The 23,860-nt window shown below is 40.6% G+C and overlaps 1 protein-coding gene and 2 non-coding genes across 3 annotated transcripts in view; 1 reads left to right on the forward strand and 2 right to left on the reverse strand.

Moving 5' to 3' along the window:
• Nucleotides 1-23,860, reverse strand: part of LOC131264402 (uncharacterized) — a 67,059-nt gene that overhangs the window by 11,089 nt on the left and 32,110 nt on the right. Inside the window, exon 2 of the mRNA XM_058266706.1 lies at nt 9,427-9,503. Coding sequence (XP_058122689.1) covers nt 9,427-9,503 — 77 coding nt within the window. The remainder of the gene's footprint in view (nt 1-9,426; nt 9,504-23,860) is intronic.
• On the forward strand, nt 5,653-5,724 carry Trnad-guc (transfer RNA aspartic acid (anticodon GUC)). Its single transcript has one exon. It is a non-coding gene; the product is annotated as a tRNA-Asp (tRNA).
• Trnac-gca (transfer RNA cysteine (anticodon GCA)) lies at nt 14,156-14,227 on the reverse strand. The gene has a single exon. It is a non-coding gene; the product is annotated as a tRNA-Cys (tRNA).

Consider the following 23,860-nt stretch of genomic DNA (forward strand, 5'->3'; position numbering starts at 1 on the left):
CAAATTCATTCGATACGCACCACTGAGGTAGATTAAAACTGTGATGGAACGAATGGTGGACTGCTTATCGTGTTTCTTCCGGTGATGGTGAACCCTTGACTGTGTCAACCATAAACCATAAACCATACTTCTAGCTTAAGGTTGCCTCTCTTTCAATATGTTTGGAATCAGCGAACCTTTGGCAAATGTGATGATGAAAGGAGTTGTTGAAAAAATACAAGAAAAATAATCTAACTTCTGCAAACTCGTTAACGCATTGCGCTTTTGTGCTACGCGTTGTATAAAAACCTAGTGCAAAATGTTTCTCGTTTTGTTTCATTTTACCCCTTTCATTACCTTCTGCGCAATTCTTCTAGCTTCTTATCGCTCCGCGACGAATCGATTGATCGTCGCTTGGTTGAAGTGTGAGATGTGTCTCGCCGATAATGTGTCCGACTTTAGCACAAAGCAACCGCGATCGCGTTAAAATTCCATTCCCAAGATCGCACACTGCTTGCACTCGCTTGATGGAAAGGAGGAAATGGGGCGCACAAAACTAAAAACAGAAAAAACAACAAAATGAGCTTATCGCCAATTGCAAAACGATACCGACACAACAAACCCATATGTTCCCAACATCGAGCTGAGTGAAATAGATTTTCCAATGTGTATCGGCGCGGATGCGTATCGAGTGCCGACGAAATTCGAGCCGCACTGTGCGTGCTACAGGCGGCTGCCGACGGAATGTATGCAGCTGCGGCCTCAGCAACACGACACGACGTCCCAGTTTGCATGTCGGGGCTGGAATTTGTCCACCTTGTAAACCTCTGGCTCCACGGCTTCGACCACGCGCGGACCGTGAACTCTTGTCCGACGCCGTCTAGGCCGTTGGAAGGACTATAAATTGTCACCCAGCAAAACGGGCGACAAGCATCGAGCAACGATGCCATCGATCGGAGAGCCCTTAGACCGCAGAACAAACCAATGCTGGAGCGGATGTCACCGTGGGGGAAAAAGGCCTTGGGATTTACATTTCCGCACTAATCCCCTGTGAAACGAGCACGCCACAAATGGTGCAACGAGATCGAGCCGATCGTACGTCGACGACCTCGCAGGAAAGTTCATGACTCATGTGCGTACGGTTGAAATAACAAACAAACAATTGTCATCGCGGAATGGCAATTGATGACAAATGTGTGTTTCCTCCGTGTGCTGCAGGTATTGGAAGATCTTACCCAAGATCTTACACAACTGCAAAAATAAACTCCCGGCGACAGGTTGCCGCGCAGTTGCGTAGGAACAAACGCTCATTTCATTTCTCTCCTCTGTTTTTCTGTAAAGAATGAGGAAGAGCTTAAAATTTGTTGGGTGACACAAATGTTAAAGAACAGCTATTTAATAGATTGCATATGGAATACCACGAGTAAATTGAGACTTCAAGTTAAAGACCCTCGAGTAGAACACCAATTACAACGGATTGCCATTTAAACGGCATTTAATGTTTGAAATTTCAAACCGTCTCTTCCACTTTGTCGAACAACCAATGGCAGCGGTAATGATTTTTTGTTGTGCTGCTGTCATTTTGGGAAAAACCTGCCCGCCATCTTCCGCCCAAATGACAGATGAATTACGGTACATCGGTGTCGTTTTTGGCTGATGATAATTTTATGACGCTCGCCGTTCGACGCCATCAGCACGCAGGGAACGCGTCTTAATATCGCGCTCACCTTCCATAACGTCGAATGGGATCGCATTTTTAATACTTTTTAATTTGTTGAAAATTAACGACAACCCGATCGTATTTCCATCATCGTTTCGGGATGATTTTGTGTTCGCGCCGTTGCCTCCCCCCACCCGGCAACCGGTGGCTCGCGATAGGCGTTAGGATTATTTTAATTTTCATAAGTTCCTTGTCCTAGGAAAGACAGCGGGAAACCCGGTGGGCAGGTGGTTGGCTAGGGGATATACAAAAAATTGAAGCTAGGAAAATGGTAAACTCGGTCGTACGGATTTTAAAGGTCGAGGAACTTTACGGTGGCAGTAAGAATGTGTTGATTTATGGCCGCTATTAGCCTAAGAGGGTAAGCAAACGACATTGTTCAACAAAATAGTTGTAAACTTTTATTAGGACTGTTGAAAGGCGATCGGATAACAGGATGCCATAAATTTGGAATGGAAACAGAACAGTGTTTTGTATACTAAAAACGAATGTGATCATATTTAATAATTCAATTTGATTTGTAACTAAGGCTCACAACATTGTTATTTTTGGTTTTTGTTTTGCAACAATCAAAACGAGATCAAAAATACCAGTTTTTTATACAGTTTCAACTAGCAATGGTACATATGTAGTGCAGTCTTTTTTATACAATTTAATACATCAAACGGTCTCAACAGATAACAGTCTCTAAAAGATAACAACAAGCAAGCATAATTTAATGAAGTCAGATTTTTACAAAAATAACAGAAAGGACTAATAAATAACTTTTATCATCTACGGATACACCGTTCGATAAACATTAACGAACATCAACAAGTCACTTTTTTTAAATTAAATTCTATTAAACAACATGTCTTACATACCATCCTTGGTCATTTTAAACAATACTCCCTAATCTACGCAATTAGAACTCAAACCAACCATGTTTTTAGAGAATAAATTTTTGAGGCCATAATAAGAAACAGAAAAAATAGAAGTTTAGAAAAACGTCATTGAAAAGTTAGGTGAAACAATGCGTTATTTTAAAAGAACACACACATTGTATGTAAATGCTACACAATTATCCCACAACATTCATGGAAAACTTCAAAACAAAAGTTATATCACAAACATCATTAAAAAAGTTAATAAATAAAAAGTTTGCAATAAAATATGAACATCAAAATTATTAACATCATTTTAGCCTATTGATTGTATCACATTCAAACTGTCATTTGTTTCACACGTGTTCTTTCTAAGCTCCAGCATAAATGAGGAAGCTGATTACCAACCGATGATGACGCTTCCCCTGGCATGATTGAGCTGTTACACGCGGTGCACCCTTGTATGACAAGGTTAGTGAAAATATTATCACTTCATATTTTACGACACATGCTTATGTCGGAGATGATCTTTATACCGAGCGGGATTTTCTTTGCCTTTCGTGCCTTCGTGTTGCTTTCCCTTTACAAACGGCACGATCGATCCGGCGTGTTATCCCGCAGTCAAAGTCTACAGCCTTGTCCAGTGGACCGCGAAAAATTACACACTTTCACTATGTCAGAGTCGGTGGAGGATGGTGGGGAAATGGAAATGGTATAATGCTGATGTGATAGAGGATCGGCTATTTTTACTGGGTATAGGTGCTCTATAGTAGGGAAAAAGGAAGGAAGGAAGGAAGGTGAAAACTCGAAGAAAAATGCCACCAAAAACCGTATGTTCCTCAGGTTCCCCGATAGTCCCTCGCCCAGGGTCCCTCAGTTGGCCTGTTTTCTAATTGAAATATTCGGAACAGCTGTGGAAACGCATGTAACGGTGGATAATAGCCGGCGCGAGGGCCACTCGAAGGAAAATCTGGCCGGTCGGTGCCGAAGGGACCACCATTCTACCATCCTCTCCAAGTAGCGGGGGAGGGGCTTGAGAGTCGGACAGGCTCGGGGAAGACAACCGAGCCGCTGTCTGCACTCTGCACTTCTCGAAACCGGGGAGGAAAAATGTAGATAGATGGTAGTCTAATGTTTCCACATTAGAGAGTTGGACACTCTGAAGACACTTCCATCCGTGGGCCGTTGGGAAAGCTACGAGCCATCGTACGAGTGTTGGTGTGCCGGAATCGGGAAACGTGGCATGCTGGTATGTGTCGTTTGGCTTGATTGGATTGTCGCTAATGGTCCGCTGCTTGGCGCGGAGCGTGCCCAACTTTTCCAAACCTTTTCCGTCCTGATCGGGCCACTTTTCACACACATCGCTCCAATCATTCATCGGCCCTGGCGATGCGGCCTTTGCAACTCTGAGCCGACCCCGGGCCGGGATTCCGGAAGAAGAATCCGAACAGCCAAGCCGATCACTTCCTCTTCTCGTGTCCAATACAGCGAAGCGCGTGGAAATCCACACAATGAAAATGGAAAAGTCGCAGGAGGTATCCGCTGACAGCGAACTAATAGCTGTCGTTTGGCTCATTTACATTGTGTCCGGTGACATTTCAGCTCACTTTCCGCCGAACAACGAAGTGAGATCGAGCGTGTGAGCAGGATGGGATCGGCTATGTATGAGGCTGTGTACCCGAGAGATCCGCGGGAAACACGCCGACACGGAAAGAGTGTGTTAATTTTAGCTGCAACGATTTATCAAACATCCCAATGTATTTTAGTGCGCGTTTTAGATGCGAATGGAGAGTCATTTATACTGCATTTTCTTTTTTTATTCAACATTACGTAGTTTCTTGATAACACATTTTTTTCTTTTTTAACAGAAATGTAGTAGTTCACATCAAATAATAGCGGTTATGTTTTACTTGCTAGTTTGAACAAACAATATTAAAGTAAACCAAGCTTCTATAATCATTGTCTATTCCATTCTCTTAAAATTTAGGATTGAACGAAAAAGATTTTAAAACAAACGTTTTTTTCTTAAAAGGCATGATACATTTATTCATGCCCAAATCAAAAATATAGATTGCATTTATTTGGTTTATCAAGTTAAGTAACGTTTATGAAACAGAACAAGGAATCAGAATAATCGGAAGAAAGTAAAAGTCAAATAAAAGCGAAAAAGGTGAACTGAAGATTTTCCGTTTTGTGGTTAATTTCGTAGCGACAGGTTCTTTATATAAAAGAAATTAGGAAAAAACTCAACCTTCATGGCTGTGAAGTTGGTTCAAACTTATGGAGAAAGAAAATGATCGTAGCTTTTTTTAACGCCATTTGCTTCAAATAAAAAAAAAAATTGCTTCTTGGAGATGTTTTTAGACATATGACAAACCTGAATGATGCAACTTTGGTTCCTTTTGTATAGTAAAGTAAAGATAAAGTTAGACCATTTTAGATTAATGTCGTCACAAAGAAATAAAATTAATGGCAATAACAATAAACTTTGGTCATTAGATTTACGGTAAATAATAGAAAGCTCTGGGTTTTAACTCTAACTCTAATGTGTAAAGTTGAAAAAGTGGATTAAAAACTGTTTAAACCAAATATTTTTGGTTTTTATTACCATTACTGTAAATAAATACCAATTTAACATGTTATTCTATTTATTACGATTATTATTCATTAAGTATTTGTCTTGCATAAGTAGCCTTAACAATTGACGATTAATTTTAGACTAGCTTACAAGTTTACAAGAAGAGTAGAGAAAAATTCATCGCATTGAGGAAAGGGTCCCATAATATGTAGAAATCCACTTCTTGTGGTGTTTGCACGGCATGGCCGAACGAAATCAAAATGGATTCAATGTACACGCCCCAGCAGCTTTCTGCGCTGCTGCAGGAAAATTATCCAACCTGCATGATTTATACCTCCTTCCATGCGTACTGGAGTAACCGGTTTTGGTCCGTCCCCCCAAATTACAACGAGACAGCAGGCGTTGCGAAGAATTCCGTGCCTTTCCCGTCTTTAAATTTAACGAAGCATAACAGGTTTGAGGGTAGACCGACACTTAGATTAAATTTATCTTTAACCAGCGTCATTTCAACATCCTCGATAGTATAGTGGTCAGTATCCCCGCCTGTCACGCGGGAGACCGGGGTTCGATTCCCCGTCGGGGAGAAACTTTTTTTATTTTCGCTATCTTTTTTGCTTCCCATACCCTTCGCATCACATTGTCGGATGGTGTTAAACGCTCTTGTAAACATATGTTTGGAATTAAAGTTTTCACTTGCCGAATGCACATAATTATTTTAATAGCCAATGAAGTAATCGGCGCCGCACGCTTGAACAGCGAACTCATTTGTCAACTGAAAAGGCACCGAAAGAAATAGACTAGGACTCGGTCGTAAACTTTGTCCTCAATTTACTGACCCACTGTCTTCCCTGCACACACCGCCACAGCCAGTAGTTAATAGCATTTCCTTCAGCCAAGCAGACTTTTCCCACTCCCAAGCACGTGCTGTTGCGTACGGTTGTTCTTCCTTTTTTTCGGTCTTGGCCATTTGCAAGCAGTTAGGGAAACGCGGTGTGCCTCGAAGAAAATTTATAGTTACTTTCTTTCCTACTGAAAAGCCATGCGTCGCGGTTAGTGCGTAAATCATTTCTAAGATTTTATTTACTCGACACAACAACACCCGCGTTTCACGTCCACTCTCTGTTTATAGCTCGAACTCTTTGAACTCGCTTTTAATTGCTCTAACTCATCAAAAAGCCATTTACCGAATGGCAAATAAATTGATTTAGAAATAGCAAAACTGAAACGTCAGAACTATTTTCATTGTGAGTCTAGTCTGCCATGAACTTCTTCACAGAACTGTTGAATATGAATGAATAATCGTTAGCAAAACTAAACAATAGCAAAGTTGGATTATTTCTAGATGAACTGCACAACGTCCCTGCTTATATTCTGTCTCCGTCAATTAGTGACATTTATGATATTTTCATTCTTCATTTTAACCCACGCGCAATTGATGCTTTACGAGCGGCAATTTTAAAAACAATTTCTTCGGCGGAAACTTATAATGTGGAGTTGCCAGCACGGCCACCGATGCATTTGACGGGTGAGGTTAAACCAATATTTATAGGTTAGGTTTCCCAATGACATTGTTTTGAAAAGATCCCGGCCACCAACGAAACCCACAGCACGCGTCAGGCCAGAAAAAGAAAACTTCGTGGCGTGGGGGGGTTTAGATTTTCCCTATAAATTTCCAATTCACACCAGTCCAATGCCACCTGTGCCAAGCGGGGGCATTGTGGCTTCCACCGACTTGTTGGTCCCCGCGGCCATTCCACAATTTATCCGAACGTACTTTCAACCGATCCCGGTCTTCTTTATCTTCCGGCACGTTTAATACCATCAAATCGCACTATTCTTCTATCGTCTTAGCATTAAAATCTGCTAGAACGAGTAAAAAAGGCAAATGAAATGAAACATCTAACAAAAAACAAACCTCTCAATCTCAGAGATAGAACTAAGATATTTCTACCATTACCAGCACCAGCGGCCGTTCCCAGAGAGAGTTTTCCTTGTCACTTGTGCACGAAATGTGCGTGACACGTATCTTAAATTCACGCCAACGGAAAATGCCCGAGCAGGCACGCCAGCACGCCTGGCCATTGTAGTCTGATGGGAATTAATGATGTAATTTAGATGACGTTATTTTTATACATCTTAAATAGCCACCACCATGCCCTCTCCGTGCCCTCGAGCAATCCTCACATAGTGTGGGTATATTTTCTCACCGAATTTTTCTTTTTCAAAATCTTCTACAACACTTCGATCGTTCCACGTTCCCATCCGGGATGATCAGAATGTAGGTGACGAATCATTAAGACATTTCCTATTCGCCCTCTGAATTCCACAAGGTTGCATTTAAAAGCAGCTTCATTATTCTAATAGGTAATAGGTAATTCAATTTTCCGCCCAATTTATGCCGCTACTGGGCATAAATGGTGCCGGAAAATTTGACCCTTTTCCGTCTGGTTGCCAACAAGTCAGTCGAGGGAATATCGAATTTCTTGTCAGGATCGCACCACAGTGAAAACGGAAAGAGCAATCGTTACTGAGCAACGCTTCGAAGCCTCAAGGCTAGAATGGTTAAAGTGTAATGAATATGTCTGGGCATGATTTTCTCATGATGTTTTGCCGTGAGATTTTTCGTAGATTCAAACATTTGCTTTGCTTAAGTGTAATATTTTCATGCTCGTGAACATTGAACGGTTTGTATGAAAATTATTTCTAGGATCTAAATTCTATTGATTCACTGCTTTACTATCATTCATCCTTTGTGGAAAGTAGCAATATATGCAAAACACTTTTTTTGTACACTACTCTTCCTTAATTTTTCCCAACAGCATTCAAATCAACAAGCGTTAGATTTAATTTTTATATTGTTTGAAAAGTTTTTTTTAAGTTAATTTTAAAATGATCGCATTGATTCATCAGATTGAAGAAATTTGATAAGAGTGTACATGTTGGACCCTTAGATACCCAGGGAATTCATAATACACACATTATTTTATTAAAAAACACCGTTGCTACTTTCCCTGTAGCTGAGCAGTATTCAGCCAATCATTCCACATGATTAATTAACTTGTCAGTAACGTCCATCATTGGGCTACCACATTCATCGCTTTTGTTTTTGCTCTTTTAATAACTCCACGTGCAGTTTATTTTTTGCATCAATTACATGATATGAATAAAGCAATTGGTCACTAACCATCATCTTTTTCACCAATACACAAGGCACTCCAGGGAAACCGGGGGACAATCGCAACATGCAGGGTCGACCATGTGCCGACTCGGTCTGCTGGGAATTAACCAAGGAAAAAATAACATTCCACAGCAGACGACGACGACGACGACGTCGAAGACTCCGGTTCAATGGATGGGCTAATCGAGGAACCGGAACGATGTGATGGGAGTGGGTCTGGTAGTGGTGCCCTACCGGGTTTTGCTTTTTGTTTGCGAATTTTTGCGTTTGTTTGTTGTGAGTTCGCAAGTGAACACAAATTAAGCACAATAAATAAACAAACTCAGCATAAATTTATATAATAGAAATCAGTGATGTTCGTGGGCAGGGTTGTTTGAGTAAAGAAGAGAACTAGGGCGAGAGAGCGTCAGCCAAAATCAACAAAAACGCTCAGTAGTGACCCGCTTGCGGTGGTAAGTAAAAGTAAAACAAATAAATCACGGAAGCAAACCGAGCAACACGCGGGATGCAGCATTCGGGCGAGTTGCGATCGCGTAAATTAGGAGCGAAAGAGAAAGAGAATGCAATGGACGCTAGGATCACCGGGGACATCATCATCGGACTGTGGAACCCGGACCGGTGCAGAAGCTGCGATAATTCGAGGAATATTTGGTGACAGTTGCAGAAACAACTGGTTAAGTTTTCAATTAGATACTCTCGATTTCTAAAGAGACTTTTTTTTTAATTCAGCATTTTGAAATCCCATAAATTATTACAGAAAACATTAAATATTTCAGAACTTAAAACCAATGACATGAGTGTTTTGAACATGCCACAGTCATATTTATGTAAGAGATATGTTTTGCCTCATTGACCATGTACTTCATTATGCTCTCAAATACTGCTTCATGGACATCAATCATAATAACTGATCTTTTTGATCGCCAGCGGTCAGCGGATTAAAATTGCGGCACTTCAGAACCTCCTTAACCTCCTATTGTTGAAATAAACTATTTTTCTTTTTTTCAAAAAGAAATGCAAAACAATCGATGTTTTCCATCAGATTTTGCTATAAAACGGCGATTTATAAGTACACGTTAATCATCGTTTAATTTCAAAAAACACTTACCATCGGCGGCCATTTTGTGTCGTACTGCATGGGCCCATCCGGGGGCGCCATATCGCTGCTGGCGGTTGTCGCCAACACTGTAAGAACATGTAAAATTTACATTAATTTTTTATTGGAAAACCTACCGAAAACAACCGAAAAAAGAATGCTTTGTATTGTACGAAAAAACAAAACTGCTCTAATTCGACCCTCGACGGAATGTTATTTGTCATTTGGAGTTTTCGTATTAATCGGATACCCTTTGCAACATCGAACATCCTTCTTCTTATCAGCGTGAAAAGTGAGCAACCGGGCTAGGGTTAATTAAACTCGACCCGACGGAAAACGTATCCTTTTCCACCTGCGCACCCGCCCGCTGCTGGCAAAGCGAAACCGGATACTTTCCATACTCACCTTTCCACCTTCTACACCGCCATCGAACGGTCGATGACTAATGATGGAAATGAACGAAGGGAGCGGGTGGCGTGGGCCCTATCAGTTTCCTATTTTCTCACCGAACCTGCCCCGAGCTATTGGCAACGTGAGTGATATAAAAGCTCGGCTGCTTTGCGGAATCTACACCAGAGGAACCTCTTCCGTGAGCGGTCCAGAGCAAGAAAACCAACGGACATAGACCCAGACTGAGACGTTTACGGTTTCAAGTACTAGCTAGCGCCTCGGGACAAATGTCAAAAATCAGAACAGAGGTATATGGAAGCATAGTTAAATCCAAAGAGAATGATGTTTTGCACATGCGGCCCGGCGAAAAACATCGTTACAGCAAAATTTACCAACAAAGCAGAGATAATTGGTTCTGGTGTGTGATGGAAAATTATCTTCGCAAATTGGCAATCAAATTTACTTGTGTTTAATAATAAATCGATAGTTGAAGAAAACATCTGTTAACGAACTTTCATTGGGATTCGTTGAACAGTTTAATGACTTTGAACTCTAATTGAATCAATCTAAACAATGAATTGTACACAAAACAAACCAAATTAGAATCGAATCGTTAGCGACAACTTTAAATTTCTATTAAAAAATCGACCAATTGTTTAGCCACGTAAAGTCAATAGAAAATTTTCAAATCTCATGAATTGAGCAACTGCTGTTGGTTACTCCGGCGCCAGGTTTCTAAGCAGGTTCTAGGTATTCCCTAATGATACCAGCCTTCAACCAGTGGTATCAATTAAATCCCATCAACACACTTGTTCTACCAAAGCTTGTGGCCATGCAAGAGATAGTGACGGATCACTTGCAACAGCTCTGCCGAAAACTGAGGATCGCCCGTCTCCATCTTTCAGTGCTGCTGAAGAAGGCGTAGTAAAAAAGAAAACACGCTGCAGCCAGCAAAATCTAGCACGAAATAGATTCGGGATTCCGGTAATCTCTGTGCCAGCTTCTACCACGCTCTGATGCGAGTCACTATCAACAAAACCTTCCATGGTCTCCGCCTAGACTTCGAACGCCGAAAAGAAGTCCCACAGTCCGGACTCATCAAATCAGATTTCCCCGTCCATTCGCCTTTCCGACATAGGCCTGTCTTTCGGCTGTGCGCACTTTCTATCTGTCGAAAAAAAGCGGTGCGGTCAGAGGTCCTTTGGTCGGAGGAAGACTTCTTTGAAATCACTCGCAACCAGCGCAAAGTGTGACCGCTTATCAGGCGAGATTCGAGAGCTTCTTCGAAGGATGTTGAATCGGTTTGGTTTTTTTAAGAAGAGATCGGAGCCTTTTTTTCCTTCACACCAAAGATCCGCAAAATTATTGTTTGTTGTTATTTGAACTGTTTTTGTGACATCCACTAATTGATATTTGTTTGTACAGCAAACAACATAAAATAAGTAACCAAATAACAACATCGCAGATTAATTTCTCCGCTATAAAAGCTAGTACGAGGCTTTAAACGGCGGGAAAGAGTGTTTTAGTGAAACAAACAAACGCACCGAAATACTACCAATTTGATAAGCTACAATCAACACCACCATCCGCTTCGTTTATTACTAAGTGAAGGATGTTTTATTGATAATAAAACGTGTGGAAATAAAAGAAATACTGTAACACCGTTACACAGTCACCGGAAAGTACATCTTTTCAACGTATGGTGTTTTAAAAATTTGGGTTTTTTTCTTGTACTTTGAGTGATTCATTCAATGTAGCCTTATCATTTCCTAATCGCAATCCTCGGCGAAGCCAGGAATCGTTTGCACGTGCCGACTGTCCTGTCCAACCTGACAGGAAACTTATCCAAGCTACTGCGTTAAGCACAAAGTGCACTAAGTGTGCATAGCTGCAGCCTGGATTAAAAACCGGACGCCACAACACTTGTCCATCGGTGCAAGTGCATCGAGTGCATCGGTGTTTAGCCTACGCGATGCGTCGCCGTACGTGTGCGATGTTGCAAATTGGCTCACGCGGGTTTTTCCAGGAGGCGGTGCCTCCGATAAACAACACCATACACACGAGATAAAACCACATTCGAAGAAAATGATACATTGTACACGTTTTGCCTATCATTCTGCACTCTTCCACCTATTAGATTCCGCCTCCACACAGCGTTGCTTGGTTAGTTGGTTTAATTTGCAGCTGAATCAAAATTCGAACAAAACTAATGAAATTCCTTCCGGTGATTAACGTAACTAGTTACTTACTGTAGTCGATTTCACTGCCGATAAGAATCGTTGAATGTTTTTTATGAAGGCTCCTTACACCTTTGCTCCAACTCCCGCGCACTTTATGCCTTATGCGAGCAACTAATTTTTTTTAATACCACACTAATTAGGAAATAATCAAACGTCACTGTTGAATCGAATCGTATACCGCTTTCAGGAGTTCCCCTTGAGCAATACTTTTCTAACACACATCAAACAACAAGAGCACGAGCGACCGAACGCTAACGATTAGACACTAGGTTAATAGAAGAGTTTGGTGGTTCTGTGTAGAGTTGCGAATTTTTATCTTTTTATCTTTAATCACAACGGTTTGGTAATATATTGTTTCCTTGCCTAATGTGTTTCACCATGGGTATTTTCACGTTTTAGTTGCAGCTGTATCTAAGACTCAAGAGTGTCTAATGGAGTACAATTTCTTTGTTTGAAGCACTGGTCACTAGTTTTTCACGGTATATTTGACCATAACATTTTCAAAATCCAAACAAAAACCATCCTGTAAACCACACTGTTGCGAAAAGATTTCGCGGCGAATACAACTGGTCCTATTCTATTTGCATCCCGAACAGCATATAATCTTTATTCACTGTGATTAAACGATCACGTAACGCAGCAGGTGAAATGTACCACGAAAAAAAGATTTCCGAGTTTAATCTGCTTTCACCAACCGTAACACAACAGTTGCGATCGACCAACACGGAGCTATAATCCTGAAGCGGAGAGCGTGTTGTTGCTGAATGTTTACTTAACGAAACCTCCCAGCATACTAACCGAGCGGCGCGTTCACTTTTTCGCTTTTACGAATCGCACACGATCGTTCGTGGCGTTTCGCGCTGGTTGAACGCGAGAAAGAGCAGGAATGTTGACGGGCTGCTGAAGCGAGAGAACGGGAGCGCGTTTTCGGTGTGATAATAGCGAACGGCGTCTTGGAAGAATGGGAAAACTCGCCTAGCGGACGAATCAGCGTCGTCGCACGTGGAAACTCGATCCGCGACGTCTTTGAGAGCGAATGGAAAGTACACGTACGTCTTGCGACGTAGATGAAAGAAAGAGATCGAACATTTTCGGATTTGTTTCTCCTGTGATCACGATGTTCGTCTCGAAGCGGATGAATTTATTCTCTTGGAGCATCTTAAGATCTTTTGCTTTCTCCTGCGTGGATGACAGCAGGTGTCATACACGAACGGCGATGTGAAGAAAATAATGGCATGCGGAATTAGTTACGATTGAAGTATTAATTTCTACTTGAGCCGGATTCGCCATGCAGCGTTCCGGCGATTTAAAGTCCAAAGTCTTGCAAACACCTGGATTACTATCGCATGCGGCACTAGGAAGCACCCACGTAGACCCAACCGCTGAACCGTTCAGCGATTCGTGGCGGTCCACGCGAAAAGTGTCCACCTAGCGGAAACGGTGGCCGGTTTTTCAGCAGCTAGAAACCCACCGAGCGCTATGGAAGCGGAGACTCTGCACGATTTTCCCGAGTTGGTTCATCATCTTTTTTATTTTGTTTGCGGCAGCAACATGGCTCAACATGGTGGCAGCAAAAAGTTTACCGCCTAGGTTTGCTTGATTTTGCACCACAAACACACACGCGCACATACACCTACCCAGCAGCACGGTACAGGGCCCGGTGGAAAGTGGGTTACCAGCTTTTCATTTTTACTCACCCTTCGTACCTTAACCCCTCCATGGAGTAGAACATTGCTTTAGTGCAACCTTTTCAAACCTTGGCAGAAATGTTACTGCTAAACTGGGAATGCTTGTACCCAAAAGGTTATAAAAATTTATTTAAATGCTTGGGTAAAAATTTTCGCTCGAATTAACTATCATGTCACGGGTAATATTTGTTTCAACAAAGAATAATTATGTTCATGACAAAAATTTGGATAAACTGAGTCATTTAAAATGGCCACGAATATAATCGGACATAACAACAATAGCATAAATTGAACATTGCACACACAAAAAATCTTTATGTGTTGCAATTTATGGCCAGTAAATCTAGCTGGAAGAATGGATGTCTGTAACTCCACTAACTCTCTGACCAAGTGCAAAAAAAGTAGGAAAAAATTATCACAGTGAGGGGGCACTCGGGTTTGAACCGGGGACCTCTCGATCTGCAGTCGAATGCTCTACCACTGAGCTATACCCCCATGGAGACGTGGGGCCACTACAACGGACACAGTTGACTGCGCATGCGATCTTACTTGAAGTGAGTAAGATGTTGAAGCACTTGAAACCGTTACAAAAGCAAACGTGTTTTGAAAAGGTTTATTCTATGTTATGGACACTAAATTAATGTCGTTTCATTAAAACGCATTCAAAGAACAATAAATCAAATTAATTATGAATTGTGTTTGGTAAACGTGATCATTTTTGAAAATTTTTCAGTTCACACTGGAGTTTATCAAAATAAACTCAAACTTGACCCTGCCAATTTTGAATGAACTTTTTTAGCGTGTTTTATCTTGGAAATTTGACAAATGTTTCATCACTCAAACTGCATGTTGAATAATACAAATCAACCTAAGAAAATAGAAAAACAAATTGATTGATTGAATTTTTCAAAAGATATCAATGGATGTTATGCAGAGTATATAAAATGTAACGGAATAACTTTTCGTAGCCGTATTCGTATTTCTTACCGATAAACTGCCCATACTCGCATATGAGTCCCATTTGCAAAATCACCATTTTGAGAAAATAACGATTGAACATTTTTACAATAGATATTCTTTTGTTATTATTAGTGATACAAAATACATGATTGGTTGATCACAACTATTGTATTGTAACATAAACATTTCGCTGAGAATGATATTTTATATAAAATACACGTTTTTAGTATTAAAATGATGAAAATAAACTCTATGGGACACGATATGCGGGTACTTTCGAAGGCGAAAGCAAAAGTACTCGCATATCAGTCCCATCTTATAGCATACTTTGTTTACCTTGCTCGTCAAAACGTAAATGTTCGGGTTTTATTCCATACGGATATTTGCTCTTCAACAGTGTATAATTCGTTAAAAACACTTGAGTTACAACCATTTGTTGATTATTTAAATTACTTTATATTACAAAATTGTTGAAGTTTCAATAACTAGGACTTTTATTTAATTTAAGCAAAGTAATCATATATGGGACTCTTATGCGGGTACATGCAATATGGGACGCAGTCAATTGGGTATTTTTTTCACATTAGCATGCACTAAATGGCCACTTTGAGATTTTTTTTGGAAAATATATTGAAAATGAACATTAGTCATGGGGATAACTCAAAAGTGATGAAAAGTCAAATGGGACTGATATGCGAGTATGGGCAGTAAACGTGTAAGTAAAATATTTAGGACAAATACAAGTTGGCCTATGGTAACGCAAGAAAGAAGATAGAAAATATGTGTAAGTAAACAAAAATACACAAATTGCTGTCTAAAACAAAATCGAATGATTTGTTTCTCCCTCTTCTCTTATCATTGAGAAGAAATTAGAGGTTCCACCGAGCCGGGTACTCGGATTGCAGAATACAATCCCGAGTAATGGCGGTACACCAAGGAACCGCACAATGACTAATTATCAAAGCTAGTTACTTCACGCAATCGAGAGCTGGAATGGTTTCATTCCTGGTTTAGCCAGAATCGTTCGCTTAAATTCAAACTAATGCTGGAAAATCTTGCAACCAACTGAGGATCAAGTACCCGCTTGATGGGGGGAGGAGGGTTGGTTGTGGAGCCCGAGTTATGACCTACAAATCTATTGACATACTTCCCCACTTCTTGAGCCGGTGCCGATTGTGTCAACTAAGTAATTATAACAACAGGCAAAAACTATTCGCCACGCGAGAAACGCGGTGCGCTTGGTGGAATTCGATTGAGGTAGGCCAGCAGAAAAGCCCCCTTGATGGCAAAAGTTGCCTACGGAAGCAGAAATTGCCCAACCTCACATGCAGGCTTTCCACGATGAGCGCTGAAGCAATTGAAACCGATTCGATTGCATATTCAACGATGTGAAAAAAGAAAACGCAAGTTTAAATTGGTAACATTTCACAGTGGAAGCTAGGTTGTTCTGGTTACTTTATGCCTTGCCGAGTTTATACTTGATACTGATGACAAAAAAAATACCCGAAACCAACTCTCTACAAAAACGAAATCTCTTCGGCACTGGCAGGGCTTAAATTTTGCAAATGAAGATTCTTTCAAGGAAAACATAACTTAAGCAAAAAGAAGCTTTCACAAAAACGTACGGTCGTTCCCCTTTTTTCCAAAGTTGTACCCCTCTCTACCTAAGTGACCCTCAACTTTGCATGAAAAATACCCCAAAAGAGGACACAACCATTGCCATAGTCAAAGCCTGTGAAAGACAAGCAACGTTTTAAACCATCCAAGGTGTGTAGTCTCCTGGGGGCGAGCGGTCGCCATTGTTGCAGTACTTTTGAGATAAATATTTTGCTGCCCAGTTTTGGGGAATTGGCACTGCCAAAGAGAACCGTGAACCAAAAACCGTTGCGTTTTCAAGGCTTCTAGTTTTTCTTTAAACACTCCCATCTACCTTGAATGCGTGTTAAAAAAAGGATATTTTGTAAAAACCAGCAAAGAACATGACCATGTTGAAAAATGTTACATGAACAAACTTAGCATAGAAATGTATAGAATTAAAATTTTATTCGTTTGGATCATTTTCAAAGCTTATTTCAAAAGGTAATTGCTTGTTAATCGACTGTAATGTAAAATGGAATATAATTGTTTCATTTACTACACGTTTAGTCACAGTTTCCGCAACCAGAGGGACCAGTTGGATCTCATTTAGTTAACGAAATAATAAAAAAAGAGGTTTAAACTATTGTTGGCTTAAATTTTCGCAACAGAATAATTGTTTTTAGATCTCATACAAACGATATTGTTGCCGAGATATTTAAACGTTAACTTGGGGACGATCAAATGAGGTTTGTATATCTGCTTCATGCTTACCTAACTGCTTCCTAAATACGGTAAACAGATTTAACAGAACAGAGAGAACAGAACAGAGATTATTCTAGATTCACAAACTATACGCGAATCATCTTGTTTATTATCTATATTTGTTTATCTTGCGAATTATTTTATTCGCAAGAAATGTGGCGGATCGGATAGTGCAGTATTGAATAATTTAATTATTTCTTTCCTTTGTGTATTTCTGCAGACGATCCAACATCTACGGTTAAGTGAGGAAAGGCAGAAGTATATTTGATTTTGACAAAAAATACAACATCCCAAGAGGGAAACAAAGTGAAAGAGAAAAGTTGCTTGTGTGTTTCTGGAAAAGAAACAATTGTTATACAAAATTGCTGTACAAAAATACAAATAGACACCTTTTTAAATAAACGATTGCCCGCTGTCCACCTTGAACAACTAGCATTATCAACGTTGATGCCTACGATGAGCAATGAACTCGAGACATAATGTACTCTAATTCCGCGTTATATACAATATCCTTCTGATGAAAAACTACCTCATTGTGAAAAACTTCACAATCTGAACTCTAGCGATTGGAAATGTTTTGTAATTCGAGTCATGCAAGTGCACATTGGATATGCCTACGTCCTAGCTCAAGAGAGCAGTCTGCTGGCGTGCAGTGCGTCTAGTCTAAACATATCGACTGTTTCGATCATCGTTGTCTGGGTGTAATGCTCCGGACTATATGTTTTCAGTCTGCAATAAAACGGGTTGCTAGTATCGGATGGAAATAACTTTCTTTTGCCTGCAGAAAAACAATGATTTCGACTCCAGCGAACGTGCTTCCAAGATCCAGTTCATCGATTTGACCACCCGCGCGAGCTGAGGATACGAACGAAGGCATGCAGTAGGGTATAGTTTAACAAATTTTCAGTATGTTTATAAACTTTAACTTAATGTGCCTGCATGGCGATCATGGTTGATCATATCTACAGGTTAAGGTCTGCGATGCATTAATTTGAAATGTAGTTGCCTTCCTGAAACTGTCGCCGATAGCAATGTAGACGACTACAAATGAAAAAACTTATGGTTTATTGCAAGGTAGATGCTCAGTTTTTGGAAATAAACAATTCTCTCACATGCAATCTTTAAATTGATTGTGATCATTCGACGTATCGATGCTCTTTGATCAGTTGATTACAGCCTAAGTTAGGAGTTTTATCGTCTAACATGCATTAAAATAGTATGCATGCTAACGATTAACGTCTAACATGGATTGAAACAGTATGAAAGCGTCCTTTGTGATTGGAGAACATAAAAAAACATTTCTTCAATTTCTTCTCACATTTCAAGATTTCTTACTTTTACATTTTATAGAAACCGGAAGTATGCAACCAATCGATTCGATTCGATTATTCGATAAATGGTGAGCAAGCGGTCACAATACCTAGAGTGTTCTCTTTCACCATGGAAGGCGGAGTCATCGTCTTATGCTTCATACGAAAATATAGTGAACCTTTTCTCGCACGATAACGTAGAAACGCACGGTTTTCTATCTTTCTTTTTCTTTCTGTCGCTCTCTGGTTACATTACCGGTTCGCTCACCTTTGTCCCTTGCAATTACCGGTTGCGAGTGATAGTTTTTTTCTGTTGACGAAATCGTTATCAGTGAACTGTGATGTTTACATAATTTTTGAATCATCCCCACATCAGATCTGTATCAGTTTACAGATCTTTACATAATTTTTTAATCATCCCCACCGCCCATCTGTTTAACGAGCTCAAGAAAATTGCAGCAACCATATAAAAATTAATGAATGTTTTTGTGTTCAAAACATTAAGTAGTTTTAAGGTCATGCAACTAAATTTCACAAATATTTAGACACATAGACATATGAAAATACAGCAGCTTTAGGAAACCTGCCAATATTCTGTTGGTTTATTTTACTTAACTTATATATCCGCTTATTTGCGGCTTATTTTATGCCCTTAAGTCTTTTGGTGGTTTTGGAATTTATGGGCTGCAATAAGAATTTACGGTGATGTTCAGAGTAGTAATTCGCTAGTGGCGGATTTAAGGGTACGTGGACTGAGTAGCCGCGAGGGTCCCGAGCTCGCAAGTTTTAAAATTTAAAAATGTATACTTAAACTTCATGATCGACCGGTAATAAATTATAACGGAGTCAGGCTTAAAATAGTAGGTAATTTACTGTTAATAACATAATAAAAAATAATGCTGAAAACCGGAATGAAAGGAAAGTCTAGTTTATAATATGAGTCGAAACGTAACAAACGAAAATTGTTTTACAGTAAATCAATGGAAACCAATCATGTATTTGCATCCAACAATGTTTTTAATTTATCAACCATAGGACTAAAATAATAACAAAGGGAGAGTAAAATTATATAATTTTTGAACTTTACTTATTGGATAAGAATTGTTAGACTAAATAGATAAAATCAATCTTCGAGGAGGCCGCCAGTAAATGTATTGATGGTAGAATAAAAGTAATAGCTATCATTGATTTGGTTGAAAAGCATATAAACAAGACGAAAATTTATCATTTTTTGTGGTGTTGCTTAGGGGGGCCGTTCATTTTACTGCTATTGTATTTTAGGGCCCCCATAAATTCGCCACTGTGTGCAAGGTATTCTTTACAACATCGAACATACTTTTAATGCAAAAGAATGCGGTTTGCTAAAAAAGCTGATCAAATTATGCGATAGGTTTATTAACTCGATTAACATACTGAGAATCTTGCATCGCAATGGCCATAAAAAGCACGTTGCAATTCATACATATATCTTAGCAAGAATGGGCAAACCTGGCTGATATAATCCCGTTTGAGCTTAAAAAGAAACTATCATCGGTGTTTTGTGCGCATGAAGGGGGTTTAATTAGAATAGGCGTAGGTTTTACAGCGCTTTACATATCATCTCGCAACCCCGGCAGTGTACGTTGAACATGAAACAATTATAGCCTACTGTAAAGCATTAGATGTTGAATCACCAAACCTCCAATTTGCAACACCAATCGGGTCAAGTAGACAATTCTTCACTTTCTAGGATTCACTGTAACCGTAAAGAAACACGAAAGGCTATCTATCGCCTCAAGAACAACAAGTCACCTGGCACGGACAGAATCACAACCGAACTGATCTTAAATGGAGGCGTAAATCTAGAAAACGAAATTCTACGATCAGAGATATGGGATAGCGAATCGATGCCTAGTGACTTGAATCATGAATCTTGTTATCATCTACCCCACATATACAAAAAGGAGATAAGTTTTTTTTATGTGGCACGACATCCCCAAGTGGGACAAGGCCTCTCTCCGAGGAGAGTTTTCGGTGACCGAAAGACGGTATATCATAGATCGGTGGTCAGCCGTTCGTAATACCGGAGGGTGCCAGACTCGACATTCGATCCCACACCTGTGGCGTGGTGTTTCCTCGCGCTACCGCTGCACCATGGGCACCCTCGATAAGTTAGATAGGGAGATAAGTTAGACCGCATTAACTAAAGAGGTATTACGTTGTTGAATACCGCCTACAAGATATGCCCCCCCGTTTCTCCAAGAACGACTTGACGCATACGCTGAAGAGATAGTAGGAACCTATCAGCGAGGATTCCGAAGAGGTAGATCAATCACTGATCAGATCTTCACCATGTGGCAAGTCCTGGAGAAGATGGCAGAGTATCAACAAAACATTTTCCATCTCTTCATTTACTTTAACGCCGCATATGATAGGATAGCCATCAGGGGTCCGCGACAGCCGAGCGGTAGCGCCGGTTAGAAAATCGGACCAAGAGGTCGTTACGCCAAGAAGAAGAAGATAGCATAGGCAGGGTAAAACTGTGCCATGAGCTCATTTGAAATCCCGGCTAAATTAATCAGACTTTTCAGAATGACCATGACCAACGTTATTTGTCTAGTGAAGGTGGATAGAAAACTCTCAAGTTCCTTTGCTACCACCAAGGGACTGCGTCCAGGGGATGGGGTTGCTTGCATACTCTTCAATTTAGAGCTAGAGGGTGCTATCGGACTCGGAGGTGGAAACTTCGGGGACCATCTTCTACAAATCAATCCAGATCCTGGAATACGCTGATGATATTAATATTATTGGTAGAAGATTCTCCTATGTAGCAGAAGCATACCAAAGGATCGAGCAAGTGGCGAATAACCTCGGACTGCAGATAAACGAGGGAAAAACCAAGATGATGGTGGCATCATTAGCTGCCCAGCCAACAATTTCCGAAAGCCTACGCGGGGTTGACGTACAAGTAGGTCAACGCACTTTTGAAATCGTCCAAAATTTCACCTATGTTGGGTCAAAAGTCAGCACCGACAACAACATTGAAGATGAAATTCGTGCTAGGGTGCTGGTAGCCAACCGGTCATATTACAGTCTGAGAAATCTCTTCCACTCAGGATACCTGTCAAGACAGTTGAAGCTGGGACTAAACTGGACATACAGTGTCACATACGCCTCCGAGACATGGACTCTGTTCAAATCTGACGAAACCCTTTAGCCGTGTTCGAGAGGATGATGCTCGGGAGAATTTTTGGCCCCGTATGTGAGGAGGGACCATGGTGGAGCCGATATAAAGACGAGCTCTACGAGCTGTACGGAAACCTCACTGTCGTACAGCAAATTAGACTCGCCAGGCTCCGGTGGGCGGGCCATGTCATGCGAAAGGCACCGGACGGCCCGGTCCGTGAAGTCCTTTTAGGCTGTTCCCAAGGACAGAGGAGGCGTAGTAGGCCTAAAACACCGTTTGGCAGCGCTCTGTGAACAGTCCTACAAACCAGACAAACACGACACTGTCGGAAAGGTGCTCTGCGAATTGTCGTGAAGAACTGTCACTCATCCAAGCAGCAAGGTAGCAGAATACACAAGGTATAACAGTTTCACAGTGGGATACAGCCCTGCACGACAAAATCAAACTGTTTTGTTCTGTGTCGTGTTTGTCTGACATGTTCGATGCAGGTTGACAGAGCACCTCCACATGATTGCATGGATTTGATCTTTTTTTTTGTCGTGTTTGTCGTGTTTGTCTTGTTCGATAGCTCACAGAGCGCTGCCAAAGGCTGTTGTGTGAACCGTTTGAATTGAATGTCTCGTCAAATTAAAGATTATGGTTATACTGGAAAGGATGTACAACATGGAAAGGATGGGGTCCGCGACCCCCGAGCGATAGCGCCGGCTCACCACCTCGACGGCGTGGGTTCGAATCCCAACCGAGACCGGACCCTCCTCTGTACGAGAGGACTGACTATCCACGTACAACAGGGAAACAAGTCTCGTAAGCCCTTAACGGGGCAGGCATGACCAAGAGTTCGTTACGCCAATAAGAAGAAGAAAAAGATGTACAACATGAACTTCCTCATGTATTACTTGTGTGGTAGATGGTGGAGGTGGTAGACTTGCTGCGTCGCGGACTTCAAACGTTTAGAACTTTATCGCGCACATGAGTCGCGGGCGGACTCTGCTGACCGGACAGCATGGAAACACTTAAGGTGTTTTCCCAAATACACGGTACGGAACGTTGGGAAGCGTCGGGCCTTACCTCGGGTAGGGGGACTTCGACGTTCCGGGAGAAATCAATAAATAGACACGAGGTTTAATTTATCATTATCTCCGATGAACTGGCTCTTTTGTCCAACTATCGGTTCTTTATTTATACCAACTTTTTGAACGATTTTACACGGTTTTTAGGAAAGTGTTTGTGACGGTTGCCGAAATAGTTGACTCGGCTAGATGATGTCAACTTGTGTTATGATTGGTCAAAGTGGTAAAGGGTGGCTTTCCGGTGCGAGCTAGTACATAGCCTACGCTGCACTTTGAGTGCGTTTACCTCTTGTTTACCAGCTAGCTTGTTGGTAAACCCTTCGTATGCTAACCAATTGGTTTGCGCCAACCAGCGCCTGTTGTTTATGCAATAATATGTATAGTCGAGGTGATTCTATCACACCTCCCTTCCTAAAAGAATTTCGTAACGCAAAATTTTGAAGTGAAGAAATTCTAAAGTTTAATAGCTCGATTTTTGTGTACTATTTGAATCGTTCCTAAATCGTTTTCGATTACTAAATTTGTACCTTCTATTTGTTTAACTTTGTAGGGTCCTTTGTAAATAGGATCTAATTTTTTGCGATTTTCGTTGGTAATAGCTATTTCGTCGTCTATATTGAATGTTACAGGGTTTATGTGATTCTGTTTTTCAATTCTTTTGAGTTTTTCCTTATCGATATATTTCCTTGTTCGTTCATGTGCCATGTGTAATCTGGTATTTAGCTCTTTAACGTAATTTTCGGGGTTATATAATGGTATTTTAGCATTGATTACTTCTTGATTGATTTTTTCATTTCTTCCAAAGACTAATTCAAATGGTGTATAACCGTGTTCTAAATTTGGGGTTGTGTTGTATGCGAATGCATAAAAGTTTACCCATTCATCCCAATCATCATTATGTTCATTTGAGAAAATTCTTAGATATTCGTTTAGACATTTGTGGTTTCGTTCCAGTGCACCTATTGTCTGTGGATGATAAGGTGTGGAAAATTTGTGCTTATAGTTGAGCAATTTGGCAATATTGTCGAATAGTTCGTTTTTATATTCTGTTCCCATATCTGTTCGTACTTCTGAAATATTTGTTCCAAATATCAATGTGAATTTTTCGACGAATGCTTTAGCTACTGTTTTAGCTTCTTTGTTTGGTATCGGTATAACTGTTATATGTTTGGTTAAATTGCACTGTATTGTGACTGCATATCTGTTATTATTTGTTGTTTTTTGGAATGGTCCAACTGTATCTATTGAAATAATTTGAAATGGTTTTTCAGGTGTGTCAGTT

Source organism: Anopheles coustani, chromosome 2 (assembly GCF_943734705.1).
Source record: "Anopheles coustani chromosome 2, idAnoCousDA_361_x.2, whole genome shotgun sequence".
Classification (NCBI taxonomy): domain Eukaryota; kingdom Metazoa; phylum Arthropoda; class Insecta; order Diptera; family Culicidae; genus Anopheles; species Anopheles coustani.